The sequence below is a fragment of the Coregonus lavaretus genome, assembly GCF_964263955.1.
Source record: "Coregonus lavaretus genome assembly, chromosome: 12".
Lineage (NCBI taxonomy): Eukaryota > Metazoa > Chordata > Actinopteri > Salmoniformes > Salmonidae > Coregonus > Coregonus lavaretus.
This window is the reverse complement of record NC_139999.1, coordinates 5,453,857-5,477,394: the sequence shown is the minus strand read 5'-3', so window position 1 is coordinate 5,477,394 and position 23,538 is coordinate 5,453,857. Positions and strand designations below refer to the sequence as shown.

The 23,538-nt window shown below is 43.1% G+C and overlaps 1 protein-coding gene across 1 annotated transcript in view; it reads left to right on the top strand.

Moving 5' to 3' along the window:
- The first annotated feature begins 1,239 nt into the window (after positions 1-1,239).
- Positions 1,240-23,538, top strand: part of LOC311138958 (protein SSUH2 homolog) — a 48,846-nt gene continuing 26,547 nt past the window's right edge. Inside the window, exons 1-3 of the mRNA XM_084173775.1 lie at positions 1,240-1,608; positions 18,566-18,661; positions 19,622-19,703. Of these exons, the coding sequence (XP_084029901.1) occupies positions 1,581-1,608; positions 18,566-18,661; positions 19,622-19,703 (206 nt within the window). The 5' untranslated portion in view covers positions 1,240-1,580. The remainder of the gene's footprint in view (positions 1,609-18,565; positions 18,662-19,621; positions 19,704-23,538) is intronic.

Genomic DNA, 23,538 nt, shown 5'->3' with positions numbered 1-23,538 from the left:
ACATTTACACGATTATTGCAGGCATCGAGAGCATCCTGACTGGTATGGCAACTGCGGCCTCCGACCGCGAGGCACTCCAGAGGGTAGTGCGTACGGCCCAGTACGTCACTGGGGCAAAGCTTCCTGCCATCCAGGACCTCTATACCAGGCGGTGTCAGAGGAAGGCCCTAAAAATTATCAAAGACTCCAGCCACCCTAGTCATAGACTGTTTTCTCTGCTACTGCACGGCAAGCGGTACCGGAGCGCCAAGTCTAGGTCCAAAAGGCTTCTTAACAGCTTCTACCCCCAAGCCATAAGACTCCTGAACAGCTAATCATGGCTACCCGGACTATTTGCCCCCTCTTTTACGCTGCTGCTACTCTGTTAATTATCTATGCATAGTCACTTTAACTCTACCCACATGTACATATTACCTCAATTACCTCGACTAACCGGTGCCCCCGCACATTGAATCTGTACCGGTACCCCCTGTATATAGCCTCCCTACTGTTATTTTATTTTACTGCTGCTCTTTAATTATTTGCTATTTTTTATTTTTTACTTATCTATTTTTTACTTAACACTTTTTGAAATGTTCTTAAAAACTGCATTGTTGGTTAAGGGCTTGTAAGTAAGCATTTCACTGTAATGTCTACACCTGTTGTATTCGGCGCATGTGGCAAATAACATTTGATTTGATTTGATTAGTTTCAGGCTGTATGTACCAATTAATTGTGTATTATAGCCTAATTAATCAGACCACCTGTGATTCCTTTTTATACTATTCTAGTATAGCGTTTTAGTATTCTAATTTTATTTTTAATAATATATATAATAATATGCCATTTAGCAATAAGGCCTGAGGAGGTGTGCTAAGGGCTGTTCTTATGTACGACGCAACGCTGAGTGCCTGGACACAGCTCTTAGCCGTGGTATATTGGCCATATACCACAAACCCCAGAGGTGCCTTATTGCTATTATAAACTGGTTATCAACGTAATTAGAACAGTCAAAATAAATGTTTTGTCATACCCTGATATACCACGACTTTCAGCCAATCAGCATTCAGGGCTCAAACCACCCCAGTTCATAATCTAGTGCAGGCTATGGTTAAAGATTCCATCAAAAAGTATTACCTGTTGACTTCGTATGAAACTGATGTCGTGTCGCCCTCCGGTGGCTGTGGATGATATAGCCTATCCTCGGTCTTATTTACAGAGTCCAACGCTTGAACGCCCAACACTACACTGAACTAATTCATGCAGGTCCGGGGTTGCGTGAGAGCAGCCAGCCAGCAAGAGCACATTGCGAAGAGACTATAATAAAGTAACCAAATACAACTCTTAAACTCATAAAATGTGCCCTATGGAAGATATCAAATGCTTTTTATGAAGCCCGTTGAATGTTTGAGCAAAGTAATTATATGGCAGTTTTCTAAAAACAGAAGATATTTTTTCCCGGGCGTGGTTTGCACTCGGCATTCCTTCTCATATGCCATGTGACCTAGACCCGATGATCAATTTAAACATGACATGGAAGGGGGTGGAATGCGACCAGGTATAGAGAAAGTTTAGGTAGTTTGAAAGAAACAAACCAGGGTATGGACGAAAAGGATGACGAACAACTGGGTGAGTTTACTTTTCTTTGTAATTTACTACAGGAAAGTGAAAGTGGCCATCGGTAAACGTCCGTGTGTCATCTCCTAGTGCAGTGGTTCCCAACCTGGGGTACTAGGACCCCTGCGGGTATTTGGCCTATCCACAGGGGGGTACTTGAGAAGACTCATGAGACCATAGGCCTAATGTTAAAATGCACATTAGGGGGTACTTCTGGGGGCAAAATTCAGTTGTTGGTGGTACAGTAACCGGAAAAGGTTGTGAACCACTGCCCTAGTGCAGGGTTCCCCAATCGGCAAACCTTATTTTGGCCGCAAAGTTTTCTGAGCCCCCCCCCCCACTCCTCACCAGGAAATCAGATCAAATAGATTTTAATTCAGGAAATCTCTTCCCGAGTGTTTTCACGCATAAATAAATATTTGTACTGTTTGTAGGTCTATATGTATTTTTTTAAACTGACAAATAAAATCGATAAATCAATCAATAGAGAGGCATATGTGATCGTATCCCAATGAAATCAAGATTTGAAATGATTTGTCTAATACTGTATCTGTTTGGGATTCTTGCGGTGAATTTGCAGTGTAGCCACGTGTCTATCCACAGTTTTTATGTGAGTAAAGTCATACGGTATATATATAAAAAAAAGTCATGACAGCCCTGATGGAAACAGGAAGTTTCGATACAATTTTATAAATGCCAACAGATCACCTGTTCATTCGACATGGTGGGATATTTTTGTGTCGGTAAAATGTATTATGCTCGAGTCCACATTATTATGAATAATAGCGAGAATATTTGTATTTGTCAAACGGCGGTCAAGCATTGATCATCATGTCACCAGAATAAGAGCCTCAATATATTTATCGGAAAGCAGCATCAAGCTCATTACCCCTACACTTTCACGACCATGTGAAGTTCATCATAATGTATTTAGTCTGTAGCCTAATAAACTGCATGGTTTGCCGAGTCGTAGTGGGAGGACCACACACCTTATCATCCCGTGACTCCAAGTTGACTTTGATATGATGGTTGTTATATCAATGTTTGAGCGTAAAGGCATTTCCACTGCCAATTCATTTTACCGACACAAAAAGCTCCCACTATGTCGAACCAACAAATTATGTCGGCATTTATACAATTGTACTGAAACTATTTGTTTCCATTGCAGCTGTCGTGTTTTTCTTCTTTTCGGTATGACTTTACTCGCATAAAAACTGTGGATGTAAAGGAGGTTCCTACCCAGGTTTCAATCCAACTTGTTATGCTAGTATAGATAGAACATGTGGGATAAAACATTTCACGACAGGCCTGATGGAAACAGCAAATGTGTCGCTAAACTTCACAATGTCGACTAAACAGAATACACTAGACAAGGTGGGATCTAATGCGAATTCCCCCCATAAATAAAGTGGAAAAAGTCCCTTAACTGCTTCATTCAGTATGGATAGCAATCAATATAACAGCCGTTTTGAGGGAGTTAAATGATGCTTTCCTCTGGCTACACGCAAAGCCCTTCCATCCAGTTGTGTGTGTTAGTTATTTTTGCCTGGATGCGTAGGGGTAGGAGCCCTTCCATCCAGTTTTGTGTGTGTGTTAGTTATTTTTGCCTGGATGCGTAGGGGTAGGAGCCCTTCCATCCAGTTTTGTGTGTGTGTTAGTTATTTTTGCCTGGATGCGTAGGGGTAGGAGCCCTTCCATCCAGTTTTGTGTGTGTGTTAGTTATTTTTGCCTGGATGCGTAGGGGTAGGAGCCCTTCCATCCAGTTTTGTGTGTGTGTTAGTTATTTTTGCCTGGATGCGTAGGGGTAGGAGCCCTTCCATCCAGTTTTGTGTGTGTGTTAGTTATTTTTGCCTGGATGCGTAGGGGTAGGAGCCCTTCCATCCAGTTTTGTGTGTGTGTTAGTTATTTTTGCCTGGATGCGTAGGGGTAGGAGCCCTTCCATCCAGTTTTCTGTGTGTGTAAGTTATTTTTGCCTGGATGCGTAGGGGTAGGAGCCCTTCCATCCAGTTCTGTGTGTTAGTTATTTTTGCCTGGATGCGTAGGGGTAGGAGCCCTTCCATCCAGTTTTCTGTGTGTGTTAGTTATTTTTGCCTGGATGCGTAGGGGTAGGAGCCCTTCCATCCAGTTCTGTGTGTTAGTTATTTTTGCCTGGATGCGTAGGGGTAGGAGCCCTTCCATCCAGTTTTCTGTGTGTGTTAGTTATTTTTGCCTGGATGCGTAGGGGTAGGAGCCCTTCCATCCAGTTCTGTGTGTTAGTTATTTTTGCCTGGATGCGTAGGGGTAGGAGCCCTTCCATCCAGTTCTGTGTGTTAGTTATTTTTGCCTGGATGCGTAGGGGTAGGAGCCCTTCCATCCAGTTTGATGTGTGTGTTAGTTATTTTTGCCTGGATGCGTAGGGGTAGGAGCCCTTCCATCCAGTTTGATGTGTGTGTTAGTTATTTTTGCCTGGATGCGTAGGGGTAGGAGCCCTTCCATCCAGTTTTCTGTGTGTAAGTTATTTTTGCCTGTATGTGTAGGGGTAGGAGCCCTTCCATCCAGTTCTGTGTGTTAGTTATTTTTGCCTGGATGCGTAGGGGTAGGAGCCCTTCCATCCAGTTTTCTGTGTGTGTAAGTTATTTTTGCCTGGATGCGTAGGGGTAGGAGCCCTTCCATCCAGTTCTGTGTGTTAGTTATTTTTGCCTGGATGCGTAGGGGTAGGAGCCCTTCCATCCAGTTTGATGTGTGTGTAAGTTATTTTTGCCTGGATGCGTAGGGGTAGGCTGGTATGTTTCCAAATTGAATTTCGATGACGTCTCCAAGGGCTTGTCCTCGTGTAGCCTTGCTTATCTACAGGCGCATGGTGCTTGTGTTGGTTTTTCCAAGCAGACCATTTTGTTATCATAAAAGTTATTCCTATTAAACATTTTTCTTTTCTTTTTCTTCTATTAACTCGATCTAAAAACAGTATCCCGTTCAGATTAAGTTGCTCGATCCATCCTCGTCAGTCAGCTAATTTTACTACTCGGTTTTTGTCCATTTGTTTGAGTGAAAGGATATGCCCCACCTCCCTATGTTCTATTATAAACTTGGTATTTGTTCACCTTCTATGGGATTGTTCCTCCGCTCTATGTACATTAATCAAACTTTCTTTCTTTCTTTCTTTCTTTCTTTCCAGGACTAGCCTAGAGTCTATTTGCGTACTGTGCCATTGTTATTGAGAAGCATTGAGCGGTGCTGTGCCGTGAGATCTGGCCAAATGAATGTAATCACTAGTAGGCCTAGTAGGCTCTGTAGTAGCCGGTCGCGACCGGGAGACCCATGGGGCAGCGCACAATTGGCCCAGCGTCGTCCAGGGTATAGGAGGGAATGTAGCTGGCAGGGATGTAGCTCAGTTGGTAGAGCTCGGCGTTTGCAACGCCAGGGTTGTGGGTTCGATTCCCACGGGGGGCCAGTATAAAATAAAATAATGTATGCACTCACTACCTGTAAGTCGCTCTGGATAAGAGCGTCTGCTAAATGACTGTAATGTAAAATGAGTAGTTTTAGTAGATTACTACTTATTAAAGGGATAGTTTTCTGAGTTTTAAACAATTAAGATTTGGGGTCAAAAACCCGGAAAATGATCCCTCTAAGAACATTATTTCTGTGTTGTAGCTAGGTAGTTCTGTATGCGTCTTCTTTTTCCTTGTATACCGTAGGCCCACATCCTCTAGGTTTTATGCTGCAGGATGGGTTCAGATTGACAGACCACCCATCAACGTCTATTCTATTGGATTACCTTAACCCATGGGGCGGCGCGCAATTGGCCCAGCGTCGTCCAGGGTAGGGGAGAGAATGGCCTGCAGGGATGTAGCTCAGTTGATAGAGCATGGCGTTTGCAACGCCAGGGTATAATAATAATGTGACTAACTGTAAGTCGCTCTGGATAAGAGCGTCTGCTAAATGACTAAAATGTAAATGTAAATGTAATGTAAGCCCCACCCTACAGTACTACTCTCTGTCTCTGTGATGTATGTTAGGTACATTGTCTGAATACTAATCAATCTTTACTTTCCACCCTTGTCCTGCCGCCATTCATTATCAGTGTGTTCATCTAGGCCTAAAGCATGGCGCTAGCAACGCCAAGGTCATGGGTTCAATTCCTGCTGGGATCACACATACACATACTAAAAACGTATTACCATTTTGCAATTACTGTACATTTTACATTGACATTTGAGTCATTTAGCAGATGCTCTTATCCAGAGAGACGTACAGTAGCGAGTCATTTAGCAGACACTCTTATCCAGAGAGACTTTCAGTAGTGAGTCATTTAGCAGACGCTCTTATCCAGAGAGACTTACAGTAGTGAGTCATTTAGCAGACGCTCTTATCCAGAGAGACGTACAGTAGTGAGTCATTTAGCAGACGCTCTTATCCAGAGAGACTTACAGTAGTGAGTCATTTAGCAGACACTCTTATCCAGAGAGACTTACAGTAGTGAGTCATTTAGCAGACGCTCTTATCCAGAGAGACTTACAGTAGTGAGTCATTTAGCAGACGCTCTTATCCAGAGAGACTTTCAGTAGTGAGTCATTTAGCAGACACTCTTATCCAGAGAGACTTACAGTAGTGAGTCATTTAGCAGACGCTCTTATCCAGAGAGACTTACAGTAGTGAGTCATTTAGCAGACGCTCTTATCCAGAGAGACTTACAGTAGTGAGTCATTTAGCAGACACTCTTATCCAGAGAGACTTACAGTAGTGAGTCATTTAGCAGACGCTCTTATCCAGAGAGACGTACAGTAGTGAGTCATTTAGCAGACGCTCTTATCCAGAGAGACTTACAGTAGTGAGTAATTTAGCAGACGCTCTTATCCAGAGAGACGTACAGTAGTGAGTCATTTAGCAGACGCTCTTATCCAGAGAGACTTACAGTAGTGAGTCATTTAGCAGACGCTCTTATCCAGAGAGACTTACAGTAGTGAGTCATTTAGCAGACGCTCTTATCCAGAGAGACTTTCAGTAGTGAGTCATTTAGCAGACGCTCTTATCCAGAGAGACTTACAGTGGTGAGTCATTTAGCAGACACTCTTATCCAGAGAGACTTTCAGTAGTGAGTCATTTAGCAGACGCTCTTATCCAGAGAGACTTACAGTAGTGAGTCATTTCAATCAATCAATCAATTTTATTTTATATAGCCCTTCTTACATCAGCTAATATCTCGAAGTGCTGTACAGAAACCCAGCCTAAAACCCCAAACAGCTAGTAATGCAGGTGTAGAATGCAGGTTTAGCAGACACTCTTATCCAGAGAGACGTACAGTAGTGAGTCATTGTCACGGTTTCGGCCGAGGCGGCCTCTCTTCCTTGTTCGGGCAGGCTTCGGCGTTCGTCGTCTCCGGAATTCTAGCTGCCACCGTTCTATGTTCTGTGTTTCCTGTTTGATTAGTTTTGTCTGTTAGCCACACCTGTTTTGTGTTAGGTATCATTATGCACCCTATTTAGTTCCCTGTTTGTGTGTATAGTGTTGTGTGTAATTGTCGCTTGTCAGATGGTTGCGTAGCTGTGTTAATTTCCAGTACGCCAGTATTAGTAGTGTCCTCCTCTGTTGAGGAGAGTTTTGCGCACTGTGTTTTCGTGCGATCGTGTTTGACGCCTGTGCGCGTCTGTTTGGCCTCCTGCCGTTTGTGGATTATTTTTGCATAGTAAAGTCTTGTTGGACTGTACCTCTGCTTCTGCGCCTGATTCCCCACCACACCATCACTACATCGTTGACAGTCATTTAGCAGACGCTCTTATCCAGAGAGACTTACAGTAGTGAGTCATTTAGCAGACGCAGACGCTCTTATCCAGAGAGACTTACAGTAGTGAGTCATTTAGCAGACGCTCTTATCCAGAGAGACTTACAGTAGTGAGTCATTTAGCAGACGCTCTTATCAGGAGCCACTTTCAGTAGTGAGTCATTTAGCAGACGCTCTTATCCAGAGAGACTTACAGTAGTGAGTCATTTAGCAGACACTCTTATCAGGAGCCACTTTCAGTAGTGAGTCATTTAGCAGACGCTCTTATCAGGAGCCACTTTCAGTAGTGAGTCATTTAGCAGACACTCTTATCCAGAGAGACTTACAGTAGTGAGTCATTTAGCAGACGCTCCTATCTAGAGAGACTTACAGTAGTGAGTCATTTAGCAGACGCTCTTATCAGGAGCCACTTTCAGTAGTGAGTCATTTAGCAGACGCTCTTATCAGGAGCCACTTTCAGTAGTGAGTCATTTAGCAGACGCTCTTATCCAGAGAGACTTCTAGTAGTGAGTCATTTAGCAGACGCTCTTATCCAGAGAGACTTACAGTAGTGAGTCATTTAGCAGACGCTCTTATCCAGAGAGACTTCCAGTAGTGAGTAATTTAGCAGACGCTCTTATCCAGAGAGACTTACAGTAGTGAGTCATTTAGCAGACGCTCTTATCAGGAGCCACTTTCAGTAGTGAGTCATTTAGCAGACGCTCTTATCCAGAGAGACTTACAGTAGTGAGTCATTTCAATCAATCAATCAATTTTATTTTATATAGCCCTTCTTACATCAGCTAATATCTCGAAGTGCTGTACAGAAACCCAGCCTAAAACCCCAAACAGCTAGTAATGCAGGTGTAGAATGCAGGTTTAGCAGACACTCTTATCCAGAGAGACTTACAGTAGTGAGTCATTTAGCAGACGCTCTTATCCAGAGAGACTTCCAGTAGTGAGTAATTTAGCAGACGCTCTTATCCAGAGAGACTTACAGTAGTGAGTCATTTAGCAGACGCTCTTATCAGGAGCCACTTTCAGTAGTGAGTCATTTAGCAGATGCTCTTATCCAGAGAGACTTACAGTAGTGAGTCATTTAGCAGACACTCTTATCAGGAGCCACTTTCAGTAGTGAGTCATTTAGCAGACGCTCTTATCAGGAGCCACTTTCAGTAGTGAGTCATTTAGCAGACGCTCTTATCCAGAGAGACTTCTAGTAGTGAGTCATTTAGCAGACGCTCTTATCCAGAGAGACTTACAGTAGTGAGTCATTTAGCAGACGCTCTTATCCAGAGAGACTTCCAGTAGTGAGTAATTTAGCAGACGCTCTTATCCAGAGAGACTTACAGTAGTGAGTCATTTAGCAGACGCTCTTATCAGGAGCCACTTTCAGTAGTGAGTCATTTAGCAGACGCTCTTATCCAGAGAGACTTACAGTAGTGAGTCATTTAGCAGACACTCTTATCAGGAGCCACTTTCAGTAGTGAGTCATTTAGCAGACGCTCTTATCAGGAGCCACTTTCAGTAGTGAGTCATTTAGCAGACGCTCTTATCCAGAGAGACTTCCAGTAGTGAGTAATTTAGCAGACGCTCTTATCCAGAGAGACTTACAGTAGTGAGTCATTTAGCAGACACTCTTATCCAGAGAGACTTCCAGTAGTGAGTAATTTAGCAGACGCTCTTATCCAGAGAGACTTACAGTAGTGAGTCATTTAGCAGACGCTCTTATCCAGAGAGATTTACAATAGTGAGTCATTTAGCAGACACTCTTATCCAGAGAGACGTACAGTAGTGAGTCATTTAGCAGACGCTCTTATCCAGAGAGACTTTCAGTAGTGAGTCATTTAGCAGACACTCTTATCCAGAGAGACTTCCAGTAGTGAGTCATTTAGCAGACGCTCTTATCCAGAGAGACTTACAGTAGTGAGTCATTTAGCAGACACTCTTATCAGGAGCCACTTTCAGTAGTGAGTCATTTAGCAGACGCTCTTATCCAGAGAGACTTACAGTAGTGAGTCATTTAGCAGACGCTCTTATCCAGAGAGACTTACAGTAGTGAGTCATTTAGCAGACGCTCTTATCCAGAGAGACTTACAGTAGTGAGTCATTTAGCAGACGCTCTTATCCAGAGAGACTTACAGTAGTGAGTCATTTAGCAGACGCTCTTATCCAGAGAGACTTACAGTAGTGAGTCATTTAGCAGACGCTCTTATCAGGAGCCACTTTCAGTAGTGAGTGCATACATTTTCATACTTTTCTTCATACTGTACTGTAAGCCTTTTGGGATAAAGGCCTGACATATATATGATTTATAATCTTAAACTCAGATCTCATAACAGTGCAGGGAAACTGCTTCTCATAGGTGTTTAAATAGACTGATAACTGTATTGTGTTCAGTGACACCAATGACCAGCCTGTACTGTACTATATTTAGCCCTGTACGCTCACGCTGGTACATTCAAACGAACATTTGGAAGGAATGGGAAAGCACCCATAGGAATAATCCTGTAGCTGTGTTCCAAATGGCACCCTATTATTTACACTACTTCTAACCAGGGCCTATAGAGCTCTGTTCAAAAGTAGTGCACTACGTAAGGAATAAGGTGGTGCTGTGTAGTGCTAAAGGTCAATGGAATGAAAAGGGGCATTCTGGTGCACAAAGACAAAGTTGCCACTTGATTACAGGTTTCTGAGTGGCACCATGTTGATGGTGTCTGGGCCCTACAGGTTCCTGAGTGGCACCACGTTGATGGTGTCTGGGCCTACAGGTTCCTGAGTGGCACCATGTTGATGGTGTCTAGTTCCTACAGGTTCCTGAGTGGCACCATGTTGATGGTGTCTGGGCCCTACAGGTTCCTGAGTGGCACCACGTTGATGGTGTCTGGGCCCTACAGGTTCCTGAGTGGCACCATGTTGATGGTGTCTGGGCCCTACAGGTTCCTGAGTGGCACCACGTCGATGGTATCTGGGCCCTACAGGTTCCTGAGTGGCACCATGTTGATGGTGTCTGGGCCCTACAGGTTCCTGAGTGGCACCATGTTGATGGTGTCTGGGTCCTACAGGTTCCTGAGTGGCACCATGTTGATGGTGTCTGGGCCCTACAGGTTCCTGAGTGGCACCACGTTGATGGTGTCTGGGCCCTACAGGTTCCTGAGTGGCACCACGTTGATGGTGTCTGGGCCCTACAGGTTCCTGAGTGGCACCACGTTGATGGTGTCTGGGCCCTACAGGTTCCTGAGTGGCACCATGTTGATGGTGTCTGGGCCCTACAGGTTCCTGAGTGGCACCATGTTGATGGTGTCTGGGCCCTACAGGTTCCTGAGTGGCACCATGTTGATGGTGTCTGGGTCATGGTGCCACTAAGGTAATGGATACCTTCTACCTTTGTAATACCATAGTTATTACAATGTTAGTACATTTCACATTTACATCATTTAGCAGACGCTCTTATCCAGAGCGACTTACAGTTAGTGAGTGCATACATTTTCATACTGGCCCCCCGTGGGAATCGAACCCACAACCCTGGCGTTGCAAACACCATGCTCTACCAACTGAGCTACAGTGTAATATGTAAACTATAGTATATTGTCACATTTTACAGGAGTTATTACACAGTAATAAGGACAACAGTGAAGTGTTTTCTTGCAATTTTTTTTCCTTTGATTCTCACACATGTATCGAATCACTGTGCATGATGTTGCACAGACGATGTGTGCGTGGACTGGCAACAGTTTGCAGCACATGTATAATGTCCAGCTATCTAGTCATTTAGCATACGCTCTTATCCAGAGCGACTTACAGGAGCAATTAGGGTTAAGTGCCTTGCTCAAGGGCACATCGACAGATTTTTCACCTAGTCGGCTCGGGGATTAGAACCAGCGACCTTTCGGTTACTGGCACAACGCTCTTACCCACTAAGCCACCTGCTGCCAGTATTAAACCTTTTAATGGTAATACAATGCATGTAAATATACTACGGAGACATCACACTGTGGACCTACCTACATGGACATTAGCTGCTAATAATATGACTATAGTAGAAGGTTTATTGGTTCATATAATACGCCTAATGTTGCTCAGCTCAGCTCGACTCTCCCGCCTTCCAGTTCTTGGAGAAAAAAAATATTGTTTGATTTAAAAAAAAAAAAAACTTGCCTGACTACTCCCTAGCCCAGACCTTTCAAATCCAACATGATCTTTAGAAGCCAGAGAGAGTAGGATTGTTGTTGGATGACAATATAACATCCTGTCCTCTCCCTCCCAACAAATGTCTGTTTTTCCTGTGGGAGCGAGAGCACTGTCCAGTCCACCCATACTCCTATTATTATAGTATTATTATTATAGTATTATTGTTATTCCTGTATTATACTTATGATAACATGTTTATTCTGTTCTACTGAGCCATTTACTTTGTTCCTATTCTTATATTTTATTATTTCTTATTGTTGTTGCATTGTCGAGAAGGAACCTGCAATTAAGCATTTTGGTGGACGATGTATCCTATACATAATACAATTTGAAACTTGGTATTGGTATTTTGGTATTGTATTAGGATCCCCATTAGCTGTTGCGAAAGCAGCAGCTACTCTTCCTGGGGTCCACACAAAACATGAAACATGACATAATACAGAACATTAATAGACAAGAACAGCTCAAGGACAGAACTACATACAGTGGCTTGCGAAAGTATTCACCCCCCTTGGCATTTTTCCTATTTTGTTGCCTTACAACCTGGAATTAAACTGGATTTTTGGGGGGGTTTGTATCATTTGATTTACACAACATGCCTACCACTTTCAAGATGCAAATTTTTCTTTATTGTGAAACAAACAAGAAATAACACACAAAAACAGAAAACTTGAGCGTGCATAACTATTCAACCCACCAAAGTCGATACTTTGTAGAGCCACCTTTTGCAGCAATTACAGCTGCAAGTCTCTTGGGGTATGTCTATATAAGCTTGGCACATCTAACCACTGGGATTTTTGCCCATTCTTCAAGTTAAAACTGCTCCAGCTCCTTCAAGTTGGATGGGTTCCACTGGTGTACAGCAACTTTAAGTTAAGCTTTGCAGCTTTGCAGCTCCTTCAGGGTTATCTTTGGTCTCTTTGTTGCCTCTCTGATTAATGCCCTCCTTGCCTGGTCTGTGAGCGGCCCTCTCTTGGCAGGTTTGTTGTGGTGCCATATTCTTTCCATTTTTTAATAATGGATTTAATGGCGCTCTGTGGGATGTTCAAAGTTTCTGATATTTTTTTATAACCCAACCCTGATCTTTACTTCTCCACAACTTTGTCCCTGACCTGTTTGGAGAGCTCCTTGATTTTCATGGTGCCGTTTGCTTGGTGGTGCCCCTTGCTTAGTGGTGTTGCAGACTCTGGGGCCTTTCAGAACAGGTATCTATATACTGAGATCATGTGACAGATCATGTGACACTTAGATTGCACAGAGGTGGACTTTATTTAACTAATTATGTGACTTCTGAAGGTAATTGGTTTCAACATATCTTATTTAGGGGCTTCATAGCAAAGGGGGTGAATCCATATGCACGCACCACTTTTCCGTATTTTTTTTTTTGAATCTTTTGAAACAAGTTATTTTTTTCATTTCACTTCACCAATTTGGACTATTCTGTGTATGTCCATTACATGAAATCCAAATAAAAATCCATTTAAATTACAGGTTGTAATGCAACAAAATGGGAAAAACGCCAAGGAGGATGAATACTTTTGCAAGGCACTGTACGTTTAAAAATGGCACACATAGCCTACATATCAAAACATACACACAAACTATCTAGGTCAAATTGGGGAGAGGCGTTGTGCCGTGAGGTGTTGCTTTATCTGTTTTTTTAAACCAGGTTTGCTGTTCATTTGAGCAATATGAGATGGTAGGGAGTTCCATGCAATAATGGCTCTATATAATACTGTATGTTCTCTTGAATTTGTTCTGGATTTGGGGACTGTGAAAAGACCCCTGGTGGCATGTCTGGTGGAGTAAGTGTGTGAGTCAGAGCTGTGTGTAAGTTGACTATAAAAACAATTTGGAATTGTCAACACATTCATGTTTCTTATAAAAAGAAGTGGTGATGCAGTCAGTCTCTCCTCAACTTTTAGCCAAGAGAGACTGGCATGCATAGTATTTATATCAGCCCTCTGATTACAATGAAGATCAAGACGTGCCGCTCTGTTCTGTGCCAGCTGCAGCTTAACTAGGTCTTTCTTTGCAGCACTTGACCATATGACTGGACAATAATCAAGATAAAACTAGAGCCTGCAGGACTTGCTTTTTGGAGTGTGGTGTCTCTTTATTACAGACAAGCTTCTCCCCATCTTTACAACCATTGAATCTATATGTTTTAACCATGACAGTTTACAATCTAAGGTAACACCAAGTCATTTAGTCTCCTCAACTTCTTCAACAGCCACACCATTCATTACCAGATTCAGCTGAGGTCTAGAACTTAGGGAATGATTTGTACCAAATACAATGCTCTTAGTTTTAGAGATGTTCAGGACCAGTTTATTACTGGCCACCCATTCCAAACCTGACTGCAACTCCTTGTTAAGGGTTTCAATGACTTCATTAGCTGTGGTTGCTGACATGTATATGGTTGAATCATCAGCATACATGGATACACAGGCTTTGTTTAATGCCAGTGGCAAGTCATTGGTAAAAATAGAAAAGTGTAGAGGGCCTAGAGAGCTGCCCTGTGGTACACCACACTTTACCACACGTATGACATTAGAGAAGCTTCCATTAAAGAAAACCGTTTGAGTTCTATTAGATAGATAGCTCTGAATCCACGATATGGCAGGTTGAAAATCCATAAAACATACACTACCGTTCAAAAGTTTGGGGTCACTTAGAAATGTCCTTGTTTTCGAAAGAAAAGCAATTTATTTGTCCATTTAAAATAACATCAAATTGATCAGAAATACAGTGTAGACATTGTTAATGTTGTAAATTTTATTTTTTATTTTACCTTTATTTAACTAGGCAATTCAGTTAAGAACAAATTCTTATTTACAATGACAGCCTACACCGGCCAAACCTGGACGACACTGGGCCCGAGTGGCTATTGTAGCTGGAAACAGCTGATTTTTAATGGAATATCTGCACAGGCGTAAAGAGGCCCATTATCAGCAACCATCAGTCCTGTGTTCCAATGGCACGTTGTGTTTGCTAATCCAAGTTTATCATTTAAAAAGGCTAATTGATCATTAGAAAACCCTTTTGCAATTATGTTAGCACAGCTGAAAACTGTTGTGCTGATTAAAGAAGCAATACAACTTCTTGAGACTAGTTGAGTATCTGGAGCATCAGCAAATGTGGGTAAAAGGGATCTTGAAGAAGGAAGGCTATCACTCCGTTTTGCAACGCCATGCCATACCCTGTGGACGGGGCTTTATTGGAGCCAATTTCCTCCTACAACAGGACAATGACCCAAAGCACAGCTCCAAACTATGCAATAACTATTTATGGAAGAAGCAGTCAGCTGGTATTCTGTCTATAATGGAGTGGCCAGCACAGTCACCGGATCTCAACCCTATTGAGCTGTTGTGGGAGCAGCTTGACCGTATGGTACGTAAGAAGTACCCATCAAGCCAATCCAACTTGTGGGAGGTGCTTCAGGAAGCATGGGGTGAAGTCTCTTCAGATTACCTCAACAAATTGACAACTAGAATGCCAAAGGTCTGCAAGGCTGTAATTGCTACAAATGGAGGATTCTTTGACGAAAGCAAAGTTTGAAGGACAGAATTATTATTTCAATTAAAAATCATTATTTCTAACCTTGTCAATGACGACATTTCCTATTCATGTTCCTATATTTCCTGTTCAAATTCATTTCATGTATGTTTTCATGGAAATCAAGGACATTTCTAAGTGACCCCAAACTTTTGAACGGTAGTGTACGTTTTCTCAACAACAGGTTATGGTCAATAATATGAAAAGCTGCACTGACATTAACAGTACAGCTCCCACAATCATCTTATTATCAATTTCTTTCAACCAATCATCAGTCATTTGTGTCAGTGCAGTACATGTTGAGTGCCCTTTCTCTATAAGTATGCTGAAAGTCTGTTGTCAATTTGTTTACAGAACAATAGCGTTGTATTTGGTCAGATACAATTTTTAATAGCTGGCAGCGAGTTGATAGGTCTTCTGTTAGAACCAGTAAAAGCCACTTTACCACTCTTGGGTAGTGGAATGACTTTGGCTTCCCTCCAGGCCTGAGGACAAAGACTTTCCTCTAGGCTCAGATTAAAGATATGACAGATAGGAGTGGACTCAGTCGCTTTCCATGTAAGTAGTCAATGCCAGGAGGTTTGTCATTATTGATCGATAACAATCATTTTCCCACCTCTCCCACACTAACTTTACAGAATTCAAACTTTCATTATTTGTTTTTTAATGCATGAATACGATGGCTCGCTGTTCGTTGGTGGCATTTCCTGCCTAAGTTTACCCACTTTGCCAATGAATTAATCATTAAAATAATTGCCAACATCAAATTGTTGATTTGATGAATGATGGAGTTGAATTTGTCATTATGTCATTGATCTTGGCTTCATAATAATAATAAAATAATAATAATAATATGCCATTTAGCAGACGCTTTTATCCAAAGCGACTTACAGTCATGTGTGCATAATACAGTTTCTTCTTCTTTTTGTTGAGTTTAATCACATAATTTCTCTATTTGCAGTAAGTCAGCCAGTCAGATGTGCAGCCAGACTTATTAGCCACTCCTTTTGCCCCGTCTCTTTCAACCAGACAGTTTTTCAATTCCTCATGGAGCCTTAACAGTTCTAACAGTCAGTTTCCTAACAGGTGCATGTTTATCAATAATTGGAAGAAGCAATTTCATAAATTCATCAAGTGCAGCGTCTGGATGCTCCTTATTAATCACATCAGACCAACAAATATTTTTTACATCATCCACATAAGAGTCACAGCAAAATCTTTTGTATGATCTCTTATACACAATTTTAGGCCCAGCTTTTGGAACTTTGGCTTTCCTGGAGTATAGCCACTATATTGTGATCACTACATCCAATGGGTACGGATACAGCTTTAGAACAAAGTTCTACAGTATTAGTAAAAATGTGATCAATACATGTGGATGATCTTGTTCCTGTAGTGTTTGTAAACACCCTGGTAGGTTGATTAATACCCTGAACAAGATTACAGACACTGGTTACAGTGAGAAGCTTCCTCTTGAGCGGACAGCTTGATGAAAACCAGCCAATATTCAACATGCCAAGACCTCTCTGTTTACATCACATACACTATCAAGCATTTCACACACATTATTTAGATACTGACAGTTAGCACTTGGTGGCCTATAGCAACACCCCAAAATAACAGGCTTTAGATGAGGCAGGTGAACCTGCAACCACAGAACTTCAATAACACTTTTACAGTTTAGTCATTTAGCAGACGCTCTTATCCAGAGCGACTTACAGTTAGTTAGTGAGCGCATGCGTTTTCATATTGGCCCCCCGTGGGAATCGAACCCACAACCCTGGCGTTGCAAACACCATGCTCTACCAACTGAGCTACACGGGACGCTTGACATGAGTTATTCTCTAAGCATTGCAGGGATATGGCTCTGAATATATACAGCAACACCTCCCCCATAAGCGTTCCTGTCTCTTCTGTAGATGTTATATCCTTGTATTGCTACTGCTGTATCATCAAAGGAATTATCCAAGTGAGTCTCAGAAATGGCTAATATATTAATGTTATCTGATGTTAGCAAGTTATTGATTTCATTAACCTTATTTCTAAGGCTACATATATTAATATGGGCTATTTTCAGCCCTTTCCTGGGTAGCCTATCAGAGATAGACATAATACTGAAAATAACAACAACAACAAAAAAACATACATTCAGCAGTCCATTAATCAGTTGGTGTGTGTGTGTGTGCTGTGGGGTTGAAGCTACGAACCTATAGGCTTGGCTGTCTCATCCCTTCCAGGCTTCTGGGAGGGAGGGCGGACAATGAGCCTGTCATAGCGGATGTAAGCAATGTCCCCACGTGCTCTGGCAGCTTTCATGGCCGGGATAGGTTATTTTATCTTCTGGTGCAAGACTTCAGGATTGTCCTCGTTGAAGAAGATGTATGTTCCTCTCAAGTTCTTGGCTCTTTCCAGAACGGCTACCTTGTCCTTGAACCTCAGGAACTTGACCACTATCGGCCTGGGCCTGTCACCTGGGCCTGTCACCTGGGCCTGTCGCTTGTCACCTGGGCCTGTCACCTGGGCCTGTCACCTGGGCCGGTGGTGGGGTTCTCTATTTCCATGACTCAAGCCTGCCAGATACTCATGTTAGATGAAAGCTAATGTTATTTGCCTGATTGAGAGAAGTTTCCAATGATGTGACCATCGGAATAATGAGACTGTTTGATCAATTACAAAATGACTGTTTTCAAAAGAGCATCTGTGTCTTTTTTTGTCTCTATTATTCAATTCTATATCTAAGGTTTTAATGTTGTTTGTCTCATTGAGCGAGAACGTTACCAATGATGAGACTGAGCAGACTGATGAATCCATATGGTTTAGATAGAAACTTCAATGTTTTTTAGAGACAAACGTCACTGTTGTTTAGATAGAAACTTCACTGTTGTTTAGATAGAAACTTCACTGTTATTTAGATACAAACTTCCCTATTGGACACAAGCCAATGATTTATAAAACTTGTTTACTGCTCTGTTAAACTTGTGACATACAGTATAACCCCCTTTAAGTTGGACTATAACCAGGGCCTAGCCTATATCCAACATCTTCTGACCATGTGACCTGACCAGAACCTTGACATCTGAGTCTCTGTCATAACTGGGTTTCTTCTGACCACGTGACCTGACCAGACCTGAACCTTGAAGACTCCTGGCCCCGGTTATTAGAGTCAGGAAAGACTCCTGGCCCCGGTTATTAGAGTCAGGAAACACTCCTGGCCCCAGTTATTAGAGTCAGGAAAGACTCCTGGTCCTACTCATATCAGGGTCATATTCATTAGGCACCAAATGGGAAAAAGACTGTCTGAAACAGAGTGAAATGGGGAGGTACTATTGGAATTTGTCCAATAACAAACACTCATTCTTGTTTTTCGTTGCGTGGCCTAATGGATAGTTGGGACATGAACCAGATGTTTCCCATTTGTGATTTGGTATCTCCCTGGTTTGATTACATCACTCACTGTTTGTGTTCCTCTGACATCGACAGGAGCGTTTGATCCCAACATTCCAGAGGAGGGTCCGTCGGCGCCCCCTCCTGGCTGGCTAGACTGTGTGACGGGGTACGATGAGCCCAAAGGAGGAGGTGAGACACACACACACACACACACACACTGAACTGTGTGACAGAGTACGAGAAGCCAAAAGGCGGGGGTGAGTGTCAGTCAGTTTGTCTCCCTAAATAATCAACACCTCCTTTATCAGCTCATTCAGCTGTCTGTGTTACTCACTTCAGCACACAACATTGAACGTGATCGAAGTCTGGGTCTGAAAAGGCACCCTATTCCCTACACAGTGCACTACAATTTACCAGACGTCTACGTGGGCACTGGCCAAAAGTAGTGCACTGTGTTGGGAATAGGGTGCAATTTGGGACACAGACAAAGTGATTGAGTTGGCTGTAGATCACTTTAACTCTACCCACATGTACATATTACCTCAATTACCTCGACTAACCGGTGCCCCCACACATTAACTCTGTACCGGTACCCACTGTATATATAGCCTCCCTACTGTTATTTTATTTTACTGCTGTTCTTTAATCATTTGTTATTTTTATTTTTTACTTATCTATTTTTTACTTAACACTTTTTTTTCTTAAAACTGCATTGTTGGTTAAGGGCTTGTAAGTAAGCATTTCACTGTAAGGTCTACACCTGTTGAATTTGGCGCATGTGGCAAATAACATTTGATTTGATTTGAGATCCTAGTGTTTATTTACCCCGTCTGTTTTGAGGATTAAAGACCAAAATAACTTAATGAATGCCTTCATATGAATGTCTGAAATGCCTTTATCAATGACTGAAATGCATGTATTTCCCTCAGACACAGGAGACCAGAATGCCTTTATGAATGACTGAAATGCATGTATTTCCCTCAGACACAGGAGACCAGAATGCCTTTATGAATGACTGAAATGCATGTATTTCCCTTAGACACAGGAGACCAGAATGCCTTTATGAATGACTGAAATGCATGTATTTCCCTCAGACACAGGAGACCAGAATGCCTTTATGAATGACTGAAATGCATGTATTTCCCTCAGACACAGACCAGCTGTACCCGCCGCCTCCTGCCTACAACCCTCAACCTGAGAATGACAGGAATGCATCCGTCCCTAACGTCAGGTGAGACTAGATACAGTACTGTACTATTTAATATATAAGTATTTTCTATGTTTATTGGATAAAGGGAATGCTGAAAGAGCAGTTGTCCGGATTTGAACCCATGCTGGGAGCGGTACATTATACGTGTGCTCCAGAGGCAGCAGCTTAAAACCGCTAGACCTCCCACAGTACTGTAGTACTACACCCCAGACTACAGTACTGTAGTACTACACCCCAGACTACAGTACTGTACTACTACACCCCAGACTACAGTACTGTAGTACTACACCCCAGACTACAGTACTGTACTACTACACCCCAGACTACAGTACTGTAGTACTACACCCCAGACTACAGTACTGTAGTACTACACCCCAGACTACAGTACTGTAGTACTACACCCCAGACTACAGTACTGTACTACTACACCCCAGACTACAGTACTGTACTACTACACCCCAGACTACAGTACTGTACTACTACACCCCAGACTACAGTACTGTACTACTACACCCCAGACTACAGTACTGTACTACTACACCCCAGACTACAGTACTGTAGTACTACACCCCAGACTACAGTACTGTAGTACTACACCCCAGACTACAGTACTGTATTACTACACCCCAGACTACAGTACTGTAGTACTACACCCCAGACTACAGTACTGTAGTACTACACCCCAGACTACAGTACTGTAGTACTACACCCCAGACTACAGTACTGTAGTACTACACCCCAGACTACAGTACTGTAGTACTACACCCCAGACTACAGCAGTGTACTAGTACACCCCAGACTACAGTACTGTAGTACTACACCCCAGACTACAGTACTGTAGTACTACACCCCAGACTACAGTACTGTAGTACTACACCCCAGACTACAGTACTGTACTACTACACCCCAGACTACAGTACTGTAGTACTACACCCCAGACTACAGTACTGTAGTACTGCACCCCAGACTACAGTACTGTAGTACTACACCCCAGACTACAGTACTGTAGTACTACACCCCAGACTACAGTACTGCAGTACTACACCCCAGACTACAGTACTGTAGTACTACACCCCAGACTACAGTACTGTAGTACTACACCCCAGACTACAGTACTGTAGTACTACACCCCAGACTACAGTACTGTAGTACTACACCCCAGACTACAGTACTGTACTACTACACCCCAGACTACAGTACTGTAGTACTACACCTCAGACTACAGTACTGTACTACTACACCCCAGAGTACAGCACTGTAATACTACACCCCAGACTACAGTACTGTAGTACTACACCCCAGACTACAGCACTGTACTACTACACCCCAGACTACAGTACTGTAGTACTACACCCCAGACTACAGTACTGTAGTACTACACCCCAGACTACAGCACTGTACTACTACACCCCAGACTACAGTACTGTAGTACTACACCCCAGACTACAGTACTGTAGTACTACACCCCAGACTACAGTACTGTAGTACTACACCCCAGACTACAGTACTGTAGTACTACACCCCAGACTACAGTACTGTAGTACTACACCCCAGACTACAGTACTGTACTACTACACCCCAGACTACAGTACTGTAGTACTACACCCCAGACTACAGTACTGTACTACTACACCCCAGACTACAGTACTGTAGTACTACACCCCAGACTACAGTACTGTAGTACTACACCCCAGACTACAGTACTGTGGTACTACACCCCAGACTACAGTACTGTACTACTACACCCCAGACTACAGTACTGTAGTACTACACCCCAGACTACAGTACTGTACTACTACACCCCAGACTACAGTACTGTACTACTACACCCCAGACTACAGTACTGTACTACTACACCCCAGACTACAGTACTGTAGTACTACGCCCCAGACTACAGCACTGTACTACTACACCCCAGACTACAGCACTGTACTACTACACCCCAGACTACAGTACTGTAGTACTACACCCCAGACTACAGCACTGTAGTACTACACCCCAGACTACAGTACTGTAGTACTACACCCCAGACTACAGTACTGTACTACTACACCCCAGACTACAGCACTGTACTACTACACCCCAGACTACAGTACTGTAGTACTACACCCCAGACTACAGTACTGTACTACTACACCCCAGACTACAGTACTGTAGTACTACACCCCAGACTACAGTACTGTACTACTACACCCCAGACTACAGTACTGTAGTACTACACCCCAGACTACAGTACTGTAGTACTATACCCCAGACTACAGTACTGTAGTACTACACCCCAGACTACAGTACTGTACTACTACACCCCAGACTACAGTACTGTACTACTACACCCCAGACTACAGTACTGTAGTACTACACCCCAGACTACAGTACTGTACTACTACACCCCAGACTACAGTACTGTAGTACTACACCCCAGACTACAGTACTGTACTACTACACCCCAGACTACAGTACTGTAGTACTACACCTCAGACTACAGTACTGTAGTACTACACCCCAGACTACAGTACTGTAGTACTACACCCCAGACTACAGTACTGTAGTACTACACCCCAGACTACAGTACTGTAGTACTACACCCCAGACTACAGTACTGTACTACTACACCCCAGACTACAGTACTGTACTACTACACCCCAGACTACAGTACTGTACTACTACACCCCAGACTACAGTACTGTAGTACTACACCCCAGACTACAGTACTGTACTACTACACCCCAGACTACAGTACTGTACTACTACACCCCAGACTACAGTACTGTACTACTACACCCCAGACTACAGTACTGTAGTACTACACCCCAGACTACAGTACTGTAGTACTACACCCCAGACTACAGTACTGTACTACTACACCCCAGACTACAGTACTGTAGTACTACACCCCAGACTACAGTACTGTAGTACTACACCCCAGACTACAGTACTGTAGTACTACACCCCAGACTACAGTACTGTAGTACTACACCCCAGACTACAGCACTGTACTAGTACACCCCAGACTACAGTACTGTAGTACTACACCCCAGACTACAGTACTGTACTACTACACCCCAGACTACAGTACTGTAGTACTACACCCCAGACTACAGTACTGTAGTACTACACCCCAGACTACAGTACTGTACTACTACACCCCAGACTACAGTACTGTAGTACTACACCCCAGACTACAGTACTGTAGTACTACACCCCAGACTACAGTACTGTAGTACTACACCCCAGACTACAGTACTGCAGTACTACACCCCAGACTACAGTACTGTAGTACTACACCCCAGACTACAGTACTGTAGTACTACACCCCAGACTACAGTACTGTAGTACTACACCCCAGACTACAGTACTGTAGTACTACACCCCAGACTACAGTACTGTAGTACTACACCCCAGACTACAGTACTGTACTACTACACCCCAGACTACAGTACTGTACTACTACACCCCAGACTACAGTACTGTACTACTACACCCCAGACTACAGTACTGTAGTACTACACCCCAGACTACAGTACTGTACTACTACACCCCAGACTACAGTACTGTACTACTACACCCCAGACTACAGTACTGTACTACTACACCCCAGACTACAGTACTGTAGTACTACACCCCAGACTACAGTACTGTAGTACTACACCCCAGACTACAGTACTGTACTACTACACCCCAGACTACAGTACTGTAGTACTACACCCCAGACTACAGTACTGTAGTACTACACCCCAGACTACAGTACTGTGGTACTACACCCCAGACTACAGTACTGTACTACTACACCCCAGACTACAGTACTGTAGTACTACACCCCAGACTACAGTACTGTACTACTACACCCCAGACTACA